The 18,914-nt window shown below is 39.8% G+C and overlaps 1 protein-coding gene across 3 annotated transcripts in view; it reads left to right on the top strand.

Moving 5' to 3' along the window:
- DMD (dystrophin) overlaps window positions 1-18,914 on the top strand; it is a gene marked incomplete at both ends in the record, with an annotated part of 1,846,964 nt that overhangs the window by 1,394,420 nt on the left and 433,630 nt on the right. For all 3 annotated transcript variants that reach the window (XM_084636024.1, XM_084636023.1, XM_084636025.1), the window contains one exon: window positions 14,523-14,734. In XM_084636024.1, the coding sequence (XP_084492150.1) occupies window positions 14,523-14,734 (212 nt within the window). The remainder of the gene's footprint in view (window positions 1-14,522; window positions 14,735-18,914) is intronic.

The raw sequence follows: 18,914 nt of genomic DNA, 5'->3' as shown, positions 1-18,914 counted from the left end.
CTGCACTGGAAAAGGGACTGAGAGACAGTTCGGGTCGCCCTACCCTGTATGCCCTTGGTTGGAGTCACAGGGACACTCAGGCAGTGGTATGACCCCAACAGACACTGTCAGCCAAAAGAATCTGAACTTGAGTTGATGGGTGCAATGGCACCAGCAGTGGAATAAATATGGATAACATGTCTTGAGGAACCACAATTATTATAAGGAAAGTAACAGTTTCTTTGATTCAGTTCAGTGATATGATAGGTTGTGAGAAAAACTAACGCTTTATAATGCAAAAATGTGAATGTAAGCAAAGTTTTATACCACAAATCTTATTGAAAAATCCAAAAGTGAATTAACACTCACAAAGTAGAAATAAGTGACAATCGACTAGCCCAAAAATTAAAGAAAAATGTCTCATTGGGGAAAAATAATGAAATACTTGGAATGGAAGTCACAACAACCATAGATTCTATTAAACATGTATATAGTTGTCTAGTTGCTAAGATAAAACTGAGAAAGTGTTTATGTTTTAGAATGAAAATATACTTAATGCCCTTGAAAAGGACTTGAAAACAAAAAATGAGAAGAGAAAGAGGAAATTTTGAGGACAACAAATCTTATAAAAAGGATTAATGTTGACAACTCCGAAGCTGAGTTAGTGTGTTCCTTGGGCAAATAATGACAATGTGATATTTTTGTGTAGTCTCCACATTAGAAACCTTTTATCCACAAAAATCTACACTTCTTTTATGTTTGCAACATATTCCAGTGTTGCACTTGTTGACAAGTTAACATAAACTAACAAAATACTACCTATTTTCTAATAACTACTGAATAGCAATCTGGGTCCCCATCGCATCCCACTTCTCAAGACCTTGTGAATAAATTGATAGCAGAATTATCATATCTATTAATCCTGTAATCTATTTTCAATTAAAGGGGCACAGAAACTTAAAAAAATTCAAACAGAAGTGTGTGATTTTATTCTCCTTTATTTACAAGTAATGTCTAAAATCCTTACAGTTGCAGAGATTAGAAAATCTAAATATTTTCTCCTTTTTTCAGTTTATTTACTTTGTATGCTTGAGTGATCACTTTCTTTTTTTCCTGTTATATTTGGTCAGTGCCCATCCTTTAAAATGCTGAGCACTTCTAGGAGCTGTTGAGAAACCTGAGATCCTTTTAATGTCAATTGGAGGTTGAGAACATGCCGCACCTTCCAGGATTGGGCCTTTGATTATTCACTTTTCGCGCTTGGTGTCTTTCACATTGCAGCATAGCAGAAAGAAACATTTAAAATATCGGAAACTACAGCAGCAAAGCCTGAAACTACTCATAAGTAATTTTTCAAAATTGACTAGATTTCAAGTGGACTGTGTCCTTTCATTGTGAGCATTGTTGCAAGGGATAAACATTGAAATGCTCAAAGATCCAAATAAACCACATTTCATTTTTAGTTAAGGAATGTCATTGCATCTGTAATTCCTTTTGGCTATATGATATATAAGTGACCAGAATCCTAATATTCTATAGTTATGTTCTTCAGGAGGTCAAACTAAAACAGTGGTTCTCAAACTTTTTTTGTTGAATTTTCAAATATTAATCACGGACTCCCAACTAAGAAACTGATAGACAAAGATATATGTGTACTTCATATAAACAATTACTGTTAGTGATGCTTAAAGAAAAAGTTTATAAGAGTACTTACTGATATCCGTGAGATGGGTGACACTGCTTCTTACTGCAGTCTGTCTGTTCCTTGGTGTGATGGTTGACAAGCAAACTCATAGATCATTCTCCACTTCTATACAGGACCTGAACTTTGTCTTCATAGCTGTCATGGCAGAGAATGATGCTTCACGTGATATGTTGTTGGGAAAGGTAGCAACACTTTCGTTGCTTCTCTAACTAAAACTGGGTACTCTGCAGCAACAGTTGGTCAAAACTGACAAGGTGCCTATTCCTGAAACTGGATAGTTCAAGCAGCTCCTGTTCTGCTTTTCCACTCAAACAGCAAGATCACATTGCACAAGCTGAGAACAAATTCCGAACCCAATAATTTTCCTCCATGTTTATATTTTTTAAGTAAACACTGAAGTACTCTGCCAAAGTTGAAAGGTGAGCCATGGTCCTATCCCTCACACAGTCAATTGTCATGCTGTTAGTATCCAGAAATTCTGTCAGTAGCGGAACCATATCTGAGATTCCACTGCTCTGTCTAGTTTTCCAAATCTCTTATTTTCTTCTGAAATGAGTTGTGTCACTCACCTCAAGTATGGTTGTATCGCCCCCTTGTGTGGAGAGTTTCAGTGCGTTCAACAAGTTTAAAATGTCTGTTAGGTGTGCAAGCTTCACAATCCATATCGGGTCAGAAAAGTTTGCAATGATCTTGTGCACAGAAAGAAAACTCAGCAGCTATTTGGTAGCTCAAAAACTCTTTCCAACATTCTGACATGAGATAGCCAATGCACTTCCATATGAAACAATAATTTGTCATGTCTTGTATCCATATCTAAACACAGCCTTGCAAACAGGCATGAATTCAAAGGCCAGGACTTTATGAAATTCACAACTGTCAAGGCTGCATTTAGTACATAATGTAATTTGGGTTCCTTTTTTTTTTTTAATGCAAGGGCCTGGCGACGCAACATCCATTGCAGTCATCCATCACTAAATTCCATAAAACCAAAATCATTATAATTATAATAAAACTTTCTGTTCTTTATTTGTTTCTTACTACTTGACTCTGCATTGTCCATGACTTCAGCACAACTAGCAGTACTAGTATGAGGATATTTTAAAAACGTATCCATATTCAATATAATTTGCTTACACACTGTGAAAATTTATTCCACTTCCACCCGCTGAAGACTTCTTAGTCATAAAAAAAACTAGACTTCACTTCTGATTTGCTGTTGCAAGGAGTGATAAATTTTACATTGTGCAGTGTAAGTATTACAGCATTGTTCGTGCACCATGGAATATGTTGTGTAAACAGAAATAGTAGATTTGTCAGTTTTAATCGTTATGCAATGCAGACATGAGGTGAGATTACTTTCTAAATTTTTTTTCATAATATTTTGCAGACCCATGGGATCCATGGACCCCAATTTTAGAACCACTGGACTAGATGATCATAATAGTCCCATTTGGGTTTGAAATCTATGAATGTATTGGGAAAAGATGACCTTTATGGCAAGACCTAGATGTGCTGATGACAATGCCTATGAAAACGAGGTTAGGGTGCAGAAGGGATTTGGGGTGCAGGCTCCAGCCTGGCGCCACTTACCTCAAGTGGCTCCGGGATGGCAGTGGTGCACAGCAGGGCTAAGGCAGGCTCCCTGCCTGCCCTGGCCCCATGCCGCTCCTGGAAGTGGCCAGCATGTCCAGCAGTGGCTCCTGGAGGTGAGGTGGAGCATGTGGCTCCACCATGCACTGCTCTCACCTGCAGGTACCGCCCCCAAAGCTCCCATTAGCTGCAGTTCCCTGTTCCTGGCCAATGGGTGCTGTGGGGGCGGGGTGGGGGTGCCTGCAGGCGAGGGCAGCACATGGAGCCCTCTCCTTCCTCCGTCTCCCTCCCCCCCGCCCCACCGGGGCTGCAGGGACGTGGTGCCGGCTACTTCCTGGAGTGGCACAGGGCCAGGGCAGGCAGGGAGCCTGCCTTAGCCCTGCTGAGCCACAAGGCTGGCAATCCCATGGGAGAGAGCCCACTCTTAAATAGCCAGGATTCTGGTGATTAGGTCACTTACCAGGGTGTGGGAGACCCAGGCGACAGCCCTTGCCACCAGGCTATAGAGAGTCTCTTTCTCCCTCTCTCTGTCTGGGGAGTCTAAGGACAAAGGATCTGCCTTTTGGGGGTTCTTTGTTCCTATTGTTTTATTAAATTGATTGGATAGCAAATTGTTTGGTTCTTTTTGCTGGTCTTTTTGCTCCCTGGACTGGTTGGATACTAAACCAGATGGGAGAACTGGGTATAGACAGATCAACCTTAAAATTAAGTCACTGAAGATGGGAAGAGTATATATATATTTTTTTTCATTTGTGAGGGGGCCTTGGCTGTCCTTTGTCTGTTTAAATAGTCAGAGATAGCCCCTATCCCAAATTGCTTAAAATGTGCATATATGATGTGGCCCTGATCTTAATTGGGCCCTCCACGTGTGATGGAAATTCAAATAATTGGTAATAATAATTTTCATAGATAAGGGGAACTGAGAGACAGAAAGTGAATGATTTGCCCAGGGCCGCACAAAGCAGCAGATACTCAGCTCGTTGTATTAAGCACTGTACAAACACATGGAAAAGCACAGCCCCTTTGCTGGTGAGATTATATCTTAGATTGTCAATTATATTAATGTTTTAATAATTGCAGAATCCATCCAGTATTTCAGATGCTTTTCTCTTAATGTGAATACAGTTTTGCTGATCATTTTTTCCAGTTTATTTTTATTCTTGCTTTCATCTCTATTATTGTTTGTCTCATTGAGCTTGTTCTATGTGAGGATGCCTTACTGAATCTTACGTCGGGTTTTGTTACTATTTGTTATTTGGAGGAGGTTGCATAAAAGGACTGCACTAGGGTGACCTCATTGGAGTGGCACTGGATTAGTGACTGCCCAGGCTGTACTTCTTTTTGAAGAGGTCTTAACCCCCTGATACAGTGCTGCTGCTTAAGTGCTCAATTTTCAAATCGTACTACGCTTTGCATTTCTAGATCACACTGTTTTAGAGTGCTCATTTGCTTTTTCCACAAATTCACTTTTCCAAGGACAGGATGAGCAGTGGGCAGCTCAGATAGCTCAATACATAAGTGGTTTGTTTTCAGCAGTAGACAGAGTTATATTAGTTTTATCCAGAAATGAAGTATTGCAGAGCAAATAACTTAATAAACAAAAATTGATCTCAAGTTAGCAGCTTTACTCGCTGGGATTGTTCTTTTACTGGATACTAAATCAATGGTAACTGGATTTTAAAATAGTTATCTAGTGTTTGATTTTTTAAATGTAATTTTCGTGATGGTTAGTGCTTCCTGTATCTTACTAAACCAATAAATCAGCTCAGGGTATCTCACTTTTCCCTCTTTAATGACATAACAGCTGTTGAACTACTGGTGGCACTAGTGATGCAAAACAAATGTAACAGCACTCCTGAAATTACAAGCCTCCACTGCTAGAGTCAAGTGAAGTGTCTAGAGCAGTGCTTCTCAAGCTATCTGATGTGGGGGACCGGCAATTTTTTTTCCAATGTGCGTGCAGACCGGCAGCCAATGGCCCGCGGACTGGCACTGGTCCGCGGACCACCACTTTGAGTAGCACTGGTCTAGACTATTCAGTGACATAGCGGGAGCTGCAGGGAGCCCTTCTGGACTAGGCAGAAGAGGCCATGTGGACCCCTGTCCAATCCCTAGGATACTATCACACAAATGCCTATACTTGCTTTGTCTGGTGGCATTTATTTTTTTCCCAGTCTGTGGGATGGGCAGCATGAAAAAGGGCACCACTGTATCAGGAAAATTGGATCTACTTGGCTGGAACACTGGGAATTATGGTGTGTTAAGGCAGGGAATTGTTTGGGGGAAAATATTTGTTAAAAATAATAACAGTTATAATCAGCAAGAACTTTGGTATTTTGCTTGTGTATAGTTTGTCTGGTTTGCCTGATTAGACTGTAAGCCCTTCATATAGGATGATCTCTAACTGGGTTTACAAAGGATCTACCCTTTAGTGCTACTGTAATATACATAAATAATAATTGTAAAAAGATGAATGGTTCACAATTTGTAGTAGTTTAACCAGGGACAAAGAGTTCTGCTCTGCTACTCTTATGTTGGGTGCTGCCATCAGATATGGGGGAAAAGGGTTGAGATGTACTGATTCTTAAATAGTCTGCGTACACAAAAAAGCTCAGATAGTAGCACACATGAGAGAAGAACCATTTAAAATTTCTCTTAGTAAATCACAGAAGGAGAAAGTGACACCAGTCTCCAGATATGGCTCCATTCTTCTGTCAGATCTCTCTCCTCATATGCCCTCTTGCAGTGGGGTGGACAAACACCACACTGGACCAGAGTATGGAAGGGGTGAATGGAAACTGGCACTGATGCTGACCCTGCCCTGCAGCATCTGGTCTCAGTATCAAACGGAAGTGGAACTTTTCAACATTAGGGAGGAAAAAAAGTGCAGAGGGGATGTACCATGGTAGAAAGATCTTGGGGTCTGAGAGAGAAAAAAATTTGGAGTTGGCTGAAATGAGCAGCCCTGCACTTAGGAACCTTAGGAGCAGTCAAGCCTTGGAACAAGGCTAACAATGGGCTTTGTCTTACTGTTTTATTTATTAATTGTGTAAAAACCCCAAGAACAGCATGAGTTTTGACCCTACACAGGGCACCTCACATAGATTACATTAATTCTGTGTGTTCCTAATTTATAAATCACCATAATATCTAGGTGCTGTAGTAAAAAGATGAAGGGCAAGAATCTGATCTCAGTTACACCATTGCAATCCAGAGTACAATTAGGACAATTACTCTAGATTTATAGTATTGTGTAGCCTGGTGTGACAGAGTGAGAGTAGCCTAAGGCTGACTTACCACTCTCCATTTGGTAAACATATCCGCTTCAGAGTCTCAATGCATGGTTGAGACGATGGTGTAGAGAGGAGGAGTTTAGATTTATTAGGAACTGGGGAAACTTTCCGGATAGGGGGAACCTATATAGGAAGGATGGGCTCCACCTAAACCAAAGTGGATCCAGACTGCTGGCACTTAACATTAAAAAGATTGCAGAGCAGTTTTTAAACTAAGAGATGGGGAAAGCCGATTGCTGCAGAGGTGCATGTGGATCAGACAGAGACTTCTCTTAGAGGAGAGTCTATTGATAGAGATTATCTAGGTTTTAGTCAGGAGGAGAGGATGGAAGACAATAAAGTATGGGCCAGATCAGACAAGAAACATTCACATAAAGAATCTGACACAATAGAAAAGGGCAGACAAATAAACAGTGACAAGTTTTTAAAGTGCTTGCACACAAATGCTAGAAGTCTAAATGATAAGATGGGTGAACTAAAGGGCCTCATGTTAAAGGAGAGGGTATTGATATAATAGGCATCTCAGAAACCTGGTGGAGTGAGGACAATGGGACACAATCATTCCTGGGTACAAAATATATCGTAAGGACAGAACAGGTCATGCCGGGGAGGGGGAGGAGGATGTGGCACTATATGTGAAAGAAAATGTAGAATCAAATGAAATAAAAATCTTAAATGAATCCACATGCTCTATAGAATCTCTATGGATAGTAATTCCATACTCTAATAAGAATATAACAGTAGGGATCTATTATCGACCACCTGACCAGGACAGTGAGAGTGACAATGAAATGCTAAGGGAGATTAGAGGGGCATCAAAATAAAGAACTCAATAATAGTGGGAGATTTCAATTATCCCCATATTGACTGGGTACATGTCACTTCAGGACGAAATGCAGAGACAAAATTTCTCGATACTTTAAATGACTGCTTCTTGGAGCAGCTGGTATAGGAACTCACAAGGGGAGCAGCAACTCTTGATCTAGTCCTGAGTGGAGCTCAGGATCTGGTCCAAGAGGTAACTATAACAGGACCGCTTGGAAATAGTGACCATAATATAATAACATTTAACATTCCTGTGGTGGGAAGGACACCTTAACAGCCCAACACTGTGGTATTTAATTTCAGAAAGGGAAACTATGCAAAAATGAGGAGGTTAGTTAAACAGAAATTAAAAGGTACACTGACTAGAGTGAAATCCCTGCAAGCTGCATGGACACTTTTCAAGGACACCATTATAGAGGCCCAACTTAAACGTATACCCCACAGTAAAAACTAAAAAAGAGCCACCGTGGCTTAACAACCACGTAAAAGAAGCAGTGAGAGATAAAAAGGAATCTTTTAAAAAGTGGAAGTCAAATCCTAATGAGGTAAATAGAAAGGAGCATAAACACTGCCAAATTAAGTGTAAAAATATAATAAGAACAGCCAAAAAGGAGTTTGAAGAACAGCTAGTCAAAAACTCAAAAGGTAATAATGTTTTTTTAAGTACATCAGAAGTAGGAAGCCTGCTAAACAACCAGTGGGGTCCCTAGACGATCGAGATAGAAAAGGAGCACTTAAAGACAATAAAGTCATCACAGAGAAACTAAATGAATTTGTTGCTTCAGTCTTCACGGCTGAGGATGTTAGGGAGATTCCCAAACCTGAGCCATCTTTTGTAGGTGACAAATCTGAGGAATTGTCACAGATTGAATTGTCACTAGAGGAGGTTTTGGAATTAATTGAGAAACTTAACAGTAACAAGTCACCGGGACCAGATGGCATTCACCCAAGAGTTCTGAAAGAACTCAAATATGAAATTGCGCAACTATTAACTATGGTTTGTAATCTGTCCTTTAAATCAGCTACTGTAGCCAATGACTGGAAGATAGCTAATGTAACGCCAATATTTAAGAAGGGCTCTAGAGGTGATCCTGGCAATTACAGACCAGTAAGTCTAATGACAGTACCAGACAAATTAGTTGAAACAATAGTAAAAAACAAAATTGTCAGACACATAGAAGAACATAAATTGTTGTGCAAAAGTCAACATGGTTTCTGTAAAAGGAGATCATGTCTTACTAACCTATTCAAGTTCTTTGAGGGGGTCAACAAACATGTGGACAAGGGGGATCCAGTGGATATAGTGTACTTAGATTTCCAGAAAGCCTTTGACAAGGTCCCTCACCTTATGTAAATTAAGTTGTCATGGGATAAGAGGGAAGATCCTTTCATGGATTGAGAACTGGTTAAAAGATAGGGAACAAAGGGTAGGAATAAATGGTAAATTTTCAGAATGGAGAGGGGTAACTAGTGGCGGTCCCGAAGGGTCAGTGCTAGGACCAATCCTATTCAACTTATTCATAAATGATCTGGAGAAAGGAGTAAAGTTTGCAGATGATATTAAACTGCTCAAGATAGTTAAGACCAAAGCAGACTGTGAAAAACTTCAAAAAGATCTCACAAAACTAAGTGATTGGGCAACAAAATGGCAAATGAAATTTAATGTGGATAAATGTAAAGTAATGCACATTGGAAAAAATAACCCCAACTATACATACAATATGATGGGGGCTAATGTAGCTACAACTAATCAGGAGAAAGGTCTTGGAGTCATCATGGATAGTTCTCTGAAGACGTCCACATGGTGTGCAGTGGCAGTCAAAAAAGCAAACGGGATGTTTGGAATCATTAAAAAAGGGAGAGAGAATAAGATGGAGAATATCTTATTGCCCTTATATAAATCCATGGTATGCCCACTTCTTGAATACTGTGTGCAGATGTGCTCCCCTCATCTCAAAAAAGATATACTGGCATTAGAAAACGTTCAGAAAAGGGGAACTAAAATTATTAGGGTTTTGGAACGGGTCCCATCTGAGGAGAGATTAAAGAGGCTCGGACTTTTCAGCTTGGAAAAGAGGAGACTAAGGTGGGCTATGATAGTGGTATATAAAATCATGACTGGTGTGGAGAAAGTGAATAAGGATAAGTTATTTACTTGTTCCCATAATATAAGAACTGGGACCACCAAATGAAATTAATGGGTAGCAGGTTTAAAACAAATAAAAGGAAGTTCTTCTTCACTCAGCGCACAGTCAACCTGTGGAACTCCTTGCCTGAGGAGGTTGTGAAGGCTAGGACTATAACAGGGTTTAAAAGAGAACTGCATAAATTCAAGGAGGTTAAGTCCATTAATGGCTATTAGCCAGGATGGGCAAGGAATGGTGTCTCTAGCCTCTGTTTGTCAGAGGGTGGAGATGGATGGCAGGAGAGAGATCACTTGATTATTACCTGTTTGGTTCACTCCCTCTGGGGGGCCTGGCCTGGCCACTGTCGGTAGACAGGATACTGGGCTGGATGGACCTTTGGTCTGACCCAGTATGGCCCTTCTTATGTTCTTATGTTATCCACATGAGCCAAAGTAAGGAAATAAGTAATTAAGTACCAGATGATTAACCGATCAACCAGGGGACTCAGCTTGTCAGCTAAAGATGGTTAAAAGAGAGACAGGAGAGAAGGAGGAAGACTGGAAGGGTAAAGCAGCCCAGGTTTTCAGAGAGGTGCAATCTCCCCCGCCTGCCCTGTAGCTTGGTAGCAGGTAAAGGCTTGGTGAAAAGCTGTATGCTGTGGGGAACAAACACTTGTAAATAAAGCACATGGTACTGAACTTGCCACTGGTGGTGTGAGGACTGTTTGCAGCAAGCAATCCAGGGTGAGGGAGTCCAGCCTTGTGACACTGAGTTCATAATTTTTAATAATTTTAATGTTATTTAGCTCTCAGACCTCCTTTTGTCATCCATCCTAAAACAGCATAGCCCTTCCTCTGTTGTGTTTTACTTTACTGAAGGTGTTTGATTCAGGGCTGGAGGTGGATAATCAAACTCCCCTTGTATTTCTTCAAAACTCAGATAAATCCTTGGAACAATTGACTCACGGGTTATTGATTCTTTTATCCCACCTATGCACAGATCTCTCCACCTTATTCCCAGGGTTGAACTCTTCATGCTCCCAGATTAGGGTTACTGGATGTGGAAATAACTCATGTTTCCCTCCACTGAATCCCATATGTTCGTTGTAACCTGGAGGATCTTATGAGATGGAGGTAGGCAGAAATGACCCTTACCGGGCACAAGGCAGATTGCTGGATGCCTCCCCTGTCTTCTTCCTGCTGTTCAGCTGCACTTTCGTAGAAAATATATTAAGCACTTTCTTTTTTCCACAAATTCCCTCCTCCAACCAGGGGAAACCTTTTATAGAGTGATCTTATGCCTTCAGACAAAAAGCCAATATGGTTACAGAAGCCCTTCAAAATACTTTAAAAATAATCTACTTTGAAGGAAACCTTTAAAGAAGGGTCTGTTGGCTAACATTTTTGAAAAGATTCTGCAGTTTTCTGATCCTCCTCATCTGAACTAGCTGGCTCAGTGGTTCCTGGGTAGTAAAGTCTCTGATACAGAGCTAATCCCTACATGTTTTTGTAGGATGTGCGAGCATTGCCAGTGGAGTGTGACAGGGCCTGTTCCCCTTTTGTTTGTGATCTCCTCACTTCTGTCATTTGTTCACTCTGGACCCCCCTTTACACTGCCATCACTCCTTGTCCTCCTCACACACTATCCATTCTTGCACCACACCTTCACAGTGATAACACCATGTCCCTGCAAGCCTGAGAGGAATTTTAACTCCAGCCCACAAAGCCTGAGGGATGTGTCAGTAGCCTTGGGCAGCTGGCAGGAAATTTTCACTCCTACTTCCTCTTTCTTCTCAGAAGTATCTAAAGGCGAGGGAATACCTCTCTTGGTGTTGATGGAATCATGTTTGTACCAGGTGGAAGCATCCATCTTACATATTCCTGGTACCAGCTATGATCTGACCCATCCACAAGTTGGAAAAGGTGCCTGGATGTTCCAAACTCTTATTGTTTGGCATATACCTAATAAAGATGTAGTTAAACATTCCCCTTCTCTTTAACAAAGAAGGTTCAACTTGAGCAGTGGTTCTCAACCAGCAGTATATGTACCCTGGGGATACACAAAGGTCTTCCAGGGGGTACATCAACTCATCTAGATATTTGCCTAGTTTTACAACAGGCTACATAAAAAACACCAGCAAAGTCAGTACAAACTAAAATTTCATACAGACAAAATGAGAAAGTAAGCAATTTTTCAATAATAGTGTGTTGTGACACTTTTGTATTTTTATGTCTGATTTTCCAAGCAAGCAGTTTTTATGTGAGGTGAAACTTCGGGGTACACAAGGCAACCTTTCTAGACTACTGTATCCCTTTCAGGAATCTGATTGAGATTCTCTGGGCTAGAGAGTAAGGATGTATAGATAGGAGAGAAAAAACTCTGAGCGGGCATGTTTATTTACTAACACACAGAGTGGTTTAAATGAGAGCCAAAGGTGAAATCTTGAATAAGTTAAGCTAAAAGGAATTGCTTTTCTTCATTCAAAATATATTTTTTTAAATGTCCACATTCAAATGAAAGCATCAATTATCATGTGTAAACTTTCGGTGATGAATGGATGTTTTTTGTGTACTGCTTTTGGGTTACTCTGTAATAAATCAGCGATGCCTGAATTACAAAGGTCCCCTTTACTTCCTCTTTAATGAACTATCTTCGAAACCTTTTTGACTGCTAGTATTTTATTTGTCCCATATTTAATGAGCTGAAGACTAGCTCAGAAGAGCCAGATGAATGATCTAAATGCCGCAAGTGTTTATCCCACATTTAAATGTTTTCTTTTCTGGGACTAGAGAGTGACCCAATGTATCAAATGCATAGCTTTAGATTGTTTGCTTAGATAATAATTTAAAAAGATTCCATTACCTGAGCGCTCTCTGGCTGTCAAGCTCTGATGTAATAAGGCATGCGCCACTAAGAATATTTTCTTTGGGTGTGATAACTTATTCTTGATAAAACAAAATAATAGAGCTGTTTTGAAAAATTGTTGTTTTGTGAAGAAGAAAAATAAAGACTTTGACTTTTTGGCAAAAATTTGAAAACTGAAATATTTTAGCCAAAAATATGTTGAGGTACCTTATAGGGGTTGCAGTTTGGGTGTCTCATGTTTCCATTCTCCTCTATAGATTAGATCCCTGGCTAGACTACATTTCTCATGCTGCACCCCAGCCAGGGAGCGTGGCCCACAAAGGAGACTGGGGACATGAAGCAACTGAACCACACTTCCTATGAGACATTGTGGCAACATATCCAAATAAATACATTTTGATTTTCAATTGTTTGGTTTTGGGACAAAAAAAGAGAACATTTTCTGTGGAGAACAGATACTTTTCCCACCAAAAAAATGCATTTATTTGAAACCCCAGTTTCTTTGGGGGTGGGGGTGGGGTTGTTTTTAATGGAAAATTTCCAAACCATCTGCCCCCCTGCCCCGCAATAAAGCACAAACAACCCTCTCCCCCCCCCCCCCACACACACCTTTGGATAGTGCAAAAATCAAAACCTTGATAGTTAATTTAAAATATTTTTGTTGCTCCCCACAGTTACTAGTGACATCAATACGCTGCCCTTACTTTTTATGGGTCTGATTTGTATTTATGAGAGGGACATCAGTTATATTTCAAATGCATTCATCCTCGAACCTCATTGGGACAGTTAGTAGCTGTAGGTAGCAACCCAAATGTGGTGTACCCTTTAAATACTCCTCATTTCAAGTTGTACAGTTTAATATGCTCCAGATCTTGCCTTGCACAACGAATGTAATTTGTGTTTCTGCTCCTTTCCCCCCTCCTCCCAGCCTTGGCCCGTCCTTGGTTCATCCTCTGGTTGTACCCGGTCTCTTTGGATTCTATTTAGTTATTTACGTTACCTTCCCCTACTTCCTCCCTCTCATGTACTCAGTCATTCCTTTTCCCACATTCATTCATTTTCTGTCCTCTCCTCCAGGCTGGAGCAAGGATGCTGGAAGGATTTTCTTCCCCTTCTCCAAGCCTGGGGGAATTCACAGGAGGATCTAGAACCTTTCTTCCAGGTTAAAGGAGAGACACTGCTGGGAGGATTTTTACTCTACATGTTTGTGATGGGGCGTTGCTCTGCTCCAGCCCAGAGAGGCAATGACATTGTGGAATCAACCCTATCATGGGTGCTCTTCTGGCAACTTCCTCCATCTGATTATGCCTTTGTCTTCAGACCATTCAGGAAATTCTCAACCCATCAAGAGAAGGTGGCCTCTGACTTTTAAATATAATGGAGGGCAGCCTTTGGGAAAAATACTAAGAGGCCTGGCTCTGTGCTAGTTTTAAGCAATACAGGTTTCTTATTAACAAAGCACAGAACATTTTTCCCCCCAAAGCTTTGCATGTTTTAGGGTTAGGTCTCCGTGTCACATCACCAGGATATTTCCTTGTGCCTTTGTGGGCCAGTCTGACCTTGGCCAAACCTCTTTATCATAGCTTCCAATTATCATTAGCCCTTTCAGCACTACATTTCCCCCCAAATAAGGGCACATCTAATCCTTATTCTAATAACTAACATGAAGTTGTGAGAAGTTTTTTTGTGAACAGCCATGCACTCTACCAGTGTATGTCTTACCTGGTCAAGCAAGTATAGCATAACCATTGATTACCACTTGTAATGAATATTAAAATGAAGAATAAGATTATAGAAGTCCCCATAGGACATCTCATCAAAAATGCTAGCTTAATTTGACTTGGTATGTATGAATGAGAACTGTTTCTTTCTCATCAATGTGACCCTGTTTGAGTATTCTTTACGTCATTATTGAGACAAAAAGCTGACATTTCTGGCTACATATGCATCAGGACCTATGCTATGTACTATACTGTGTCCTACCAACCGTTATTTGTTCTCTTTTAATAAACCAAATTTAGTCACAGCTGAAAATTGTTGTTTGCAATGAGAAATCTTACTTAAATATTTCAGTAACTGCTTTTTTAAAAAAACCTTCATCTTGAATAAGTTTTTTTTTTTACATTTGTTTTTCACCAGTTGAAAAGATCCAGAGCCAGTGGGACGAAGTACAGGGACACCTTCAAAGCCGCAGGCAGCAGCTAAATGAAATGTTAAAGGATTCAACACAATGGTTGGAAGCCAAACAAGAAGCTGAGCAGGTTCTAGAACAGGCCAAAGTAAAGCTTGAGTCGTGGAAGGAGATTTCCTACACTGTGGAAGCTCTGAAAAAGCAGAACACCGAACTTAAGGTTATTATTGAAGATAGAGAATTTGTATTAAAGATTAATAATCAAAATATTGAAATGTCTGATGAAAATGTTTCTACTTGATTTGATGAAAAAATACTTGCAAGATTGGGTAACTTGGACCAAAAAATGTAGCCACAAACCAGGTGATTCCTCAGCCCAAATACTCCCTCCACTACTGCTAATAAAAAATTTCTATTGGCTTCTAAATTCTAAAAATGACATCACATAAACCTCCCCACCACAATAGGCTCTAATTAGCAGAGAGACCAAGGACTGGGTGATACTGGAGAATGCTCTTTCACCAGTCTTTCACTCTTTGAATTGCTGCTAACTAGTTGTATCTGTTCTTTTGGGACAGTAGGCAAACTGTGTGGGTTTGTTTGTTTGTTTTTTAAGTCTTTTAGCTGTATATTTGAGGGCAGGTCATGGATGGTTCTAGTGATATTCCCATAAATAAGTATAGAGAGCATCTGCTCAAACTGGTAATATCTAGCTTTCTGGTAAAAGCTTAACCCCCTTAGTCCCCCCCCCCACACACACACACCTTTTAAATTGTCCCGATCCACATGAATAGAAGATTTCCCTTTCCAGAAATGTCAGTCTAGCTAACATTAACATCCATTGTTTTTAATCAGTCTCTCCCATCCTATACATCCTATAAACACTGGCTTTTAATTTGCACTGCGGAAGTACAAAAACACCAGAAATCCTTCATTTTCTTGTTTGTTTTAGGGCTAGTAACTGGTTAATTTTTCTCATCTGAGATTCTGCCTTAAGGGTCATCGCCTGACATGGATGGATTATTATAAATAAAGGCAATCACTCACTAATGTATTAGAAAGAATTAGAGATTATGTACACTACTGTCATTCAGCAGAGAGGAGATACATTTGTCATGGTCTCTTTCTGGAGATAGAATGCCGGCTTCTGACCAGTGTGTGGCTTACAAATAATCCTCAAAGTAAGTTTCCTAACTGCAAAGGTGTAAGGGAGGAGGGAAAAATTGGGTGAACAAGTTCTTAAGTAATTTTTTTTAACATTCTCCACCTCAAATACAAAGTACTCAGGCAATTAAGACTAATGGAAACAGCTATTTTACAATAGAGTGCCACATTTTTCATTTCTTTCAAGCATTTCTTACAAGCACCTCCTGCTATTAGACTTACAAGAATTACCTTTATAAGAAGTTTACATATCTTAATACAAAATTTAATTTAAATATTTCCTTTACAGGACTCTGCCCTTAGAATATAAATCTTTAACTCAAACTGGTAAATACAAAATTGTAATATATATATGAAAATTACAAAATATATGTATCTATAGGTGTTTATGCATATGCTTATGTATAAATAGAACTTGATGGAAAAACTGTTCCTGCCCTGCAATCATTTTTGATATTTCAGATTGTTCCTGTGTTCCAAATCAGGATGAAACACGAGACCTTTGTCTCTCTCTTTTTGGGGTAAAATTTTCAATCTTCCTCACCTCCTCCTCCCCAAGAATAGCCCAGTCATGACGGCCGTCAGCCAGGATGCAAGCCACTCAAATTCTAGGCCCTGCTTTGAATATTCAGTAGGATGTTCTGGGCTGCTGGGTTTTTTCTCTCTCTCTCTCCCTCTCATTTTGGCCAGAAATTCCATCCTGGACTTGAGAAACTTTCAAGATGAAAGTTTTTCATCAAAATTGATGCATTACAACTAAAAGTTTAGTTGATGAATCTGCATATTCTGATGAAAAATTTGTTTTGTCAAAAAATTCCCCACCAGCTCTGTATACATGAGTGTATGAGAGAACATCTAATAATCTCATCCATTCCTTCAATAGAACAAAAAAGAGAAAAATTCCACTAGTGCTAGCTGTGAATCAAAACCTGGATCTTGAATAACCCTGAAATTTGGAGCTTTCAATGTCCAGACCTGGAACTAAATTTTGCATCTTGAGCCCAGATCTACAAGTGTTCTGAAATGTGTTATAGTTGCTTTATGAAAACCTGTCAGATTATCAAACCTGCGGTTGGCCCTTGCTTTACTTTGCGCTCCCCACATGCTGATATAATTGCCTGAGGCTTTACAGCTAGAGTTCCCGCCTGGCTCAGCTGTCCCATTTCTTGGGCATGATCCAAAGTCCACCGAAGTCAATGGAAAGATTCCCTTTGATTTCAGTGAGCTTTGGATCCAACCTCTTTGTGGAGATTGTTCCTACCAAGGATAAAAGTGAACTGCATTGGGGACATCGCATGGGTAAGTACACAGGCATGCAGTAATACTGCTTTTACTATGCTAACGTGTATCCCAAACCTATAATTAGTTCTGGATTTGCCCCCGTGATTGATACCCTTTTAAAATTTCCAGTTGCAAGAGTTTTTTAAATATAGTTCCTAATTAAAAATTAGTCTTACTTAAGAATCTTAAGTTAGTTCATAGTTAACTGTTTTGCAACTTACTCAAATCGAATGTCCCTTCACAATGTCTATGGCTTTCCATTCAAGAGTAATATCCCAGGAACTGGGTTTAGGTATGGGAGAGTCCAAAACATGGTAGATTGGCAATGGGAGTCTGCTTTTTCACTAGAATTCAAAAAATTATCCTATTTGTTAATTGTTCTATGATGAATGTAAGCTTTGTTAGCCTAGCAGGTTGAACTAATAGTGTTTATCTAATGAAAGCAGTAGCAATCTTGGTGGACAGACCAAATTTTTAATTGAATAAATATGGAGACTAGTTTTGTTTTCCCTCTAGAAAGTGGTCCTTTCAATCAGAGTTGATAAGGAAGTTTGAGGAATCTTGTTCAGCTAACGCCCATGTTCAACCTGTGTCCTTGAAGACAATATAAAATAATTTGAAGATGACATAAAGATTGGGGGGAGTGATAAATAATGAAGAGAACAGGTCACTGATACACTGAAGCGTGCCTCATCAAGAATAGTGGTGGATTTTCTATCACTGGCCATTTTTAAATCAAGATTGGACGTTTTCCTAAAAGATAAGCTTTACCAATTGTTGTAGGGAAGTTCTATGGCTTCTGTGACACAGGCGGTCAGATTAGATAAGAACATAAGAACAGCCATACTGGGTCAGACCAAAGGTCTATCTAGCCCAGTATTCTGTCTTCTGACAGTGGCCAATGCCAGGTGCTCCAGAGGGAATGAACAGAACAGGTAATCATCAAGCGATCCATCCCTTGTTGCTCATTCCCAGCTTCTGGCAAACAGAGACTAGGGACACCATCCCTGCCCATCCTTGCTAATAGCCATTGATGGAGCTATCCTCCATGAATTCATCGAGTTCTTTTTTGAACCCTGTTAGTGTCTTGGCCTTCACAACATCCTCTGGCAAAGAGTTCCACAGATTGACTATGCATTGTATGAAGAAATACTTCCTTTTGTTTGTTTTAAACCTGCTGCCTATTGATTTCATTTGGTGTCCCCTAGTTCTTGTGTTATGAGAAGGAGTAAATAACACTTCCTTATTTACTTTATCCATATCAGTCATGATTTTAGACCTCAATCATATTCCCCTTTAGTCACCTCTTTTCCAAGCTCAAAAGTCCCAGTCTTATTAACCTCCCCTCATATGGAAGCTTTTCCATACCTCTAATAATTTTTCTTGCCTTTTTCTGTACCTTTTCCAATTCCAGTATCTCTTTTTTGGTGCACACAGTATTCAAGCTGTGGGCGTACCATGGAGTTATATAGAGAGAATTATATTTTCTGTCTTTTTATTTATCCCTTTCTTAATGATTCCCAACATTGTTACCTTTTTTTGGCTGCTGCTGCACACTGAGTGGATGTTTTCAGAGAACTATCCACAATTACTCCAATATCTTGCTTGAGTGGTGGTAACTAAGTTTGATCCCATCATTTTATATGTATAGTTTGGATTATGTTTTCCAATGTGCCTTACTTTGATCATAATGCTCCCTTCTGGCCTCAGAATTTACAAATCTATGAATTGTTTGGCAAGCTGGATGCAAGAAAATATGCATTTTTAGTGAGGAACAAATGTAAAGACATGCAGGCCATACTTACAGGATTGGGGACTCTGTCCTGGGAAACAGTGACTCTGAAAGAGACTTTGGAGTCATGGTTGGTAATTAGCTGAGTTTGAGCTCCCAGTGCAATGCTGTGGTCAAAGGGCTAATGTAATTCTTACATGTATAAATGGGGATATTGAATAGG

Source organism: Lepidochelys olivacea, assembly GCF_965140295.1.
Source record: "Lepidochelys olivacea isolate rLepOli2 genome assembly, chromosome: 1".
Lineage (NCBI taxonomy): Eukaryota > Metazoa > Chordata > Testudines > Cheloniidae > Lepidochelys > Lepidochelys olivacea.
The sequence above is the reverse complement of the archived record's forward strand: the minus strand, read 5'-3'. Positions and strand labels throughout refer to the sequence as shown.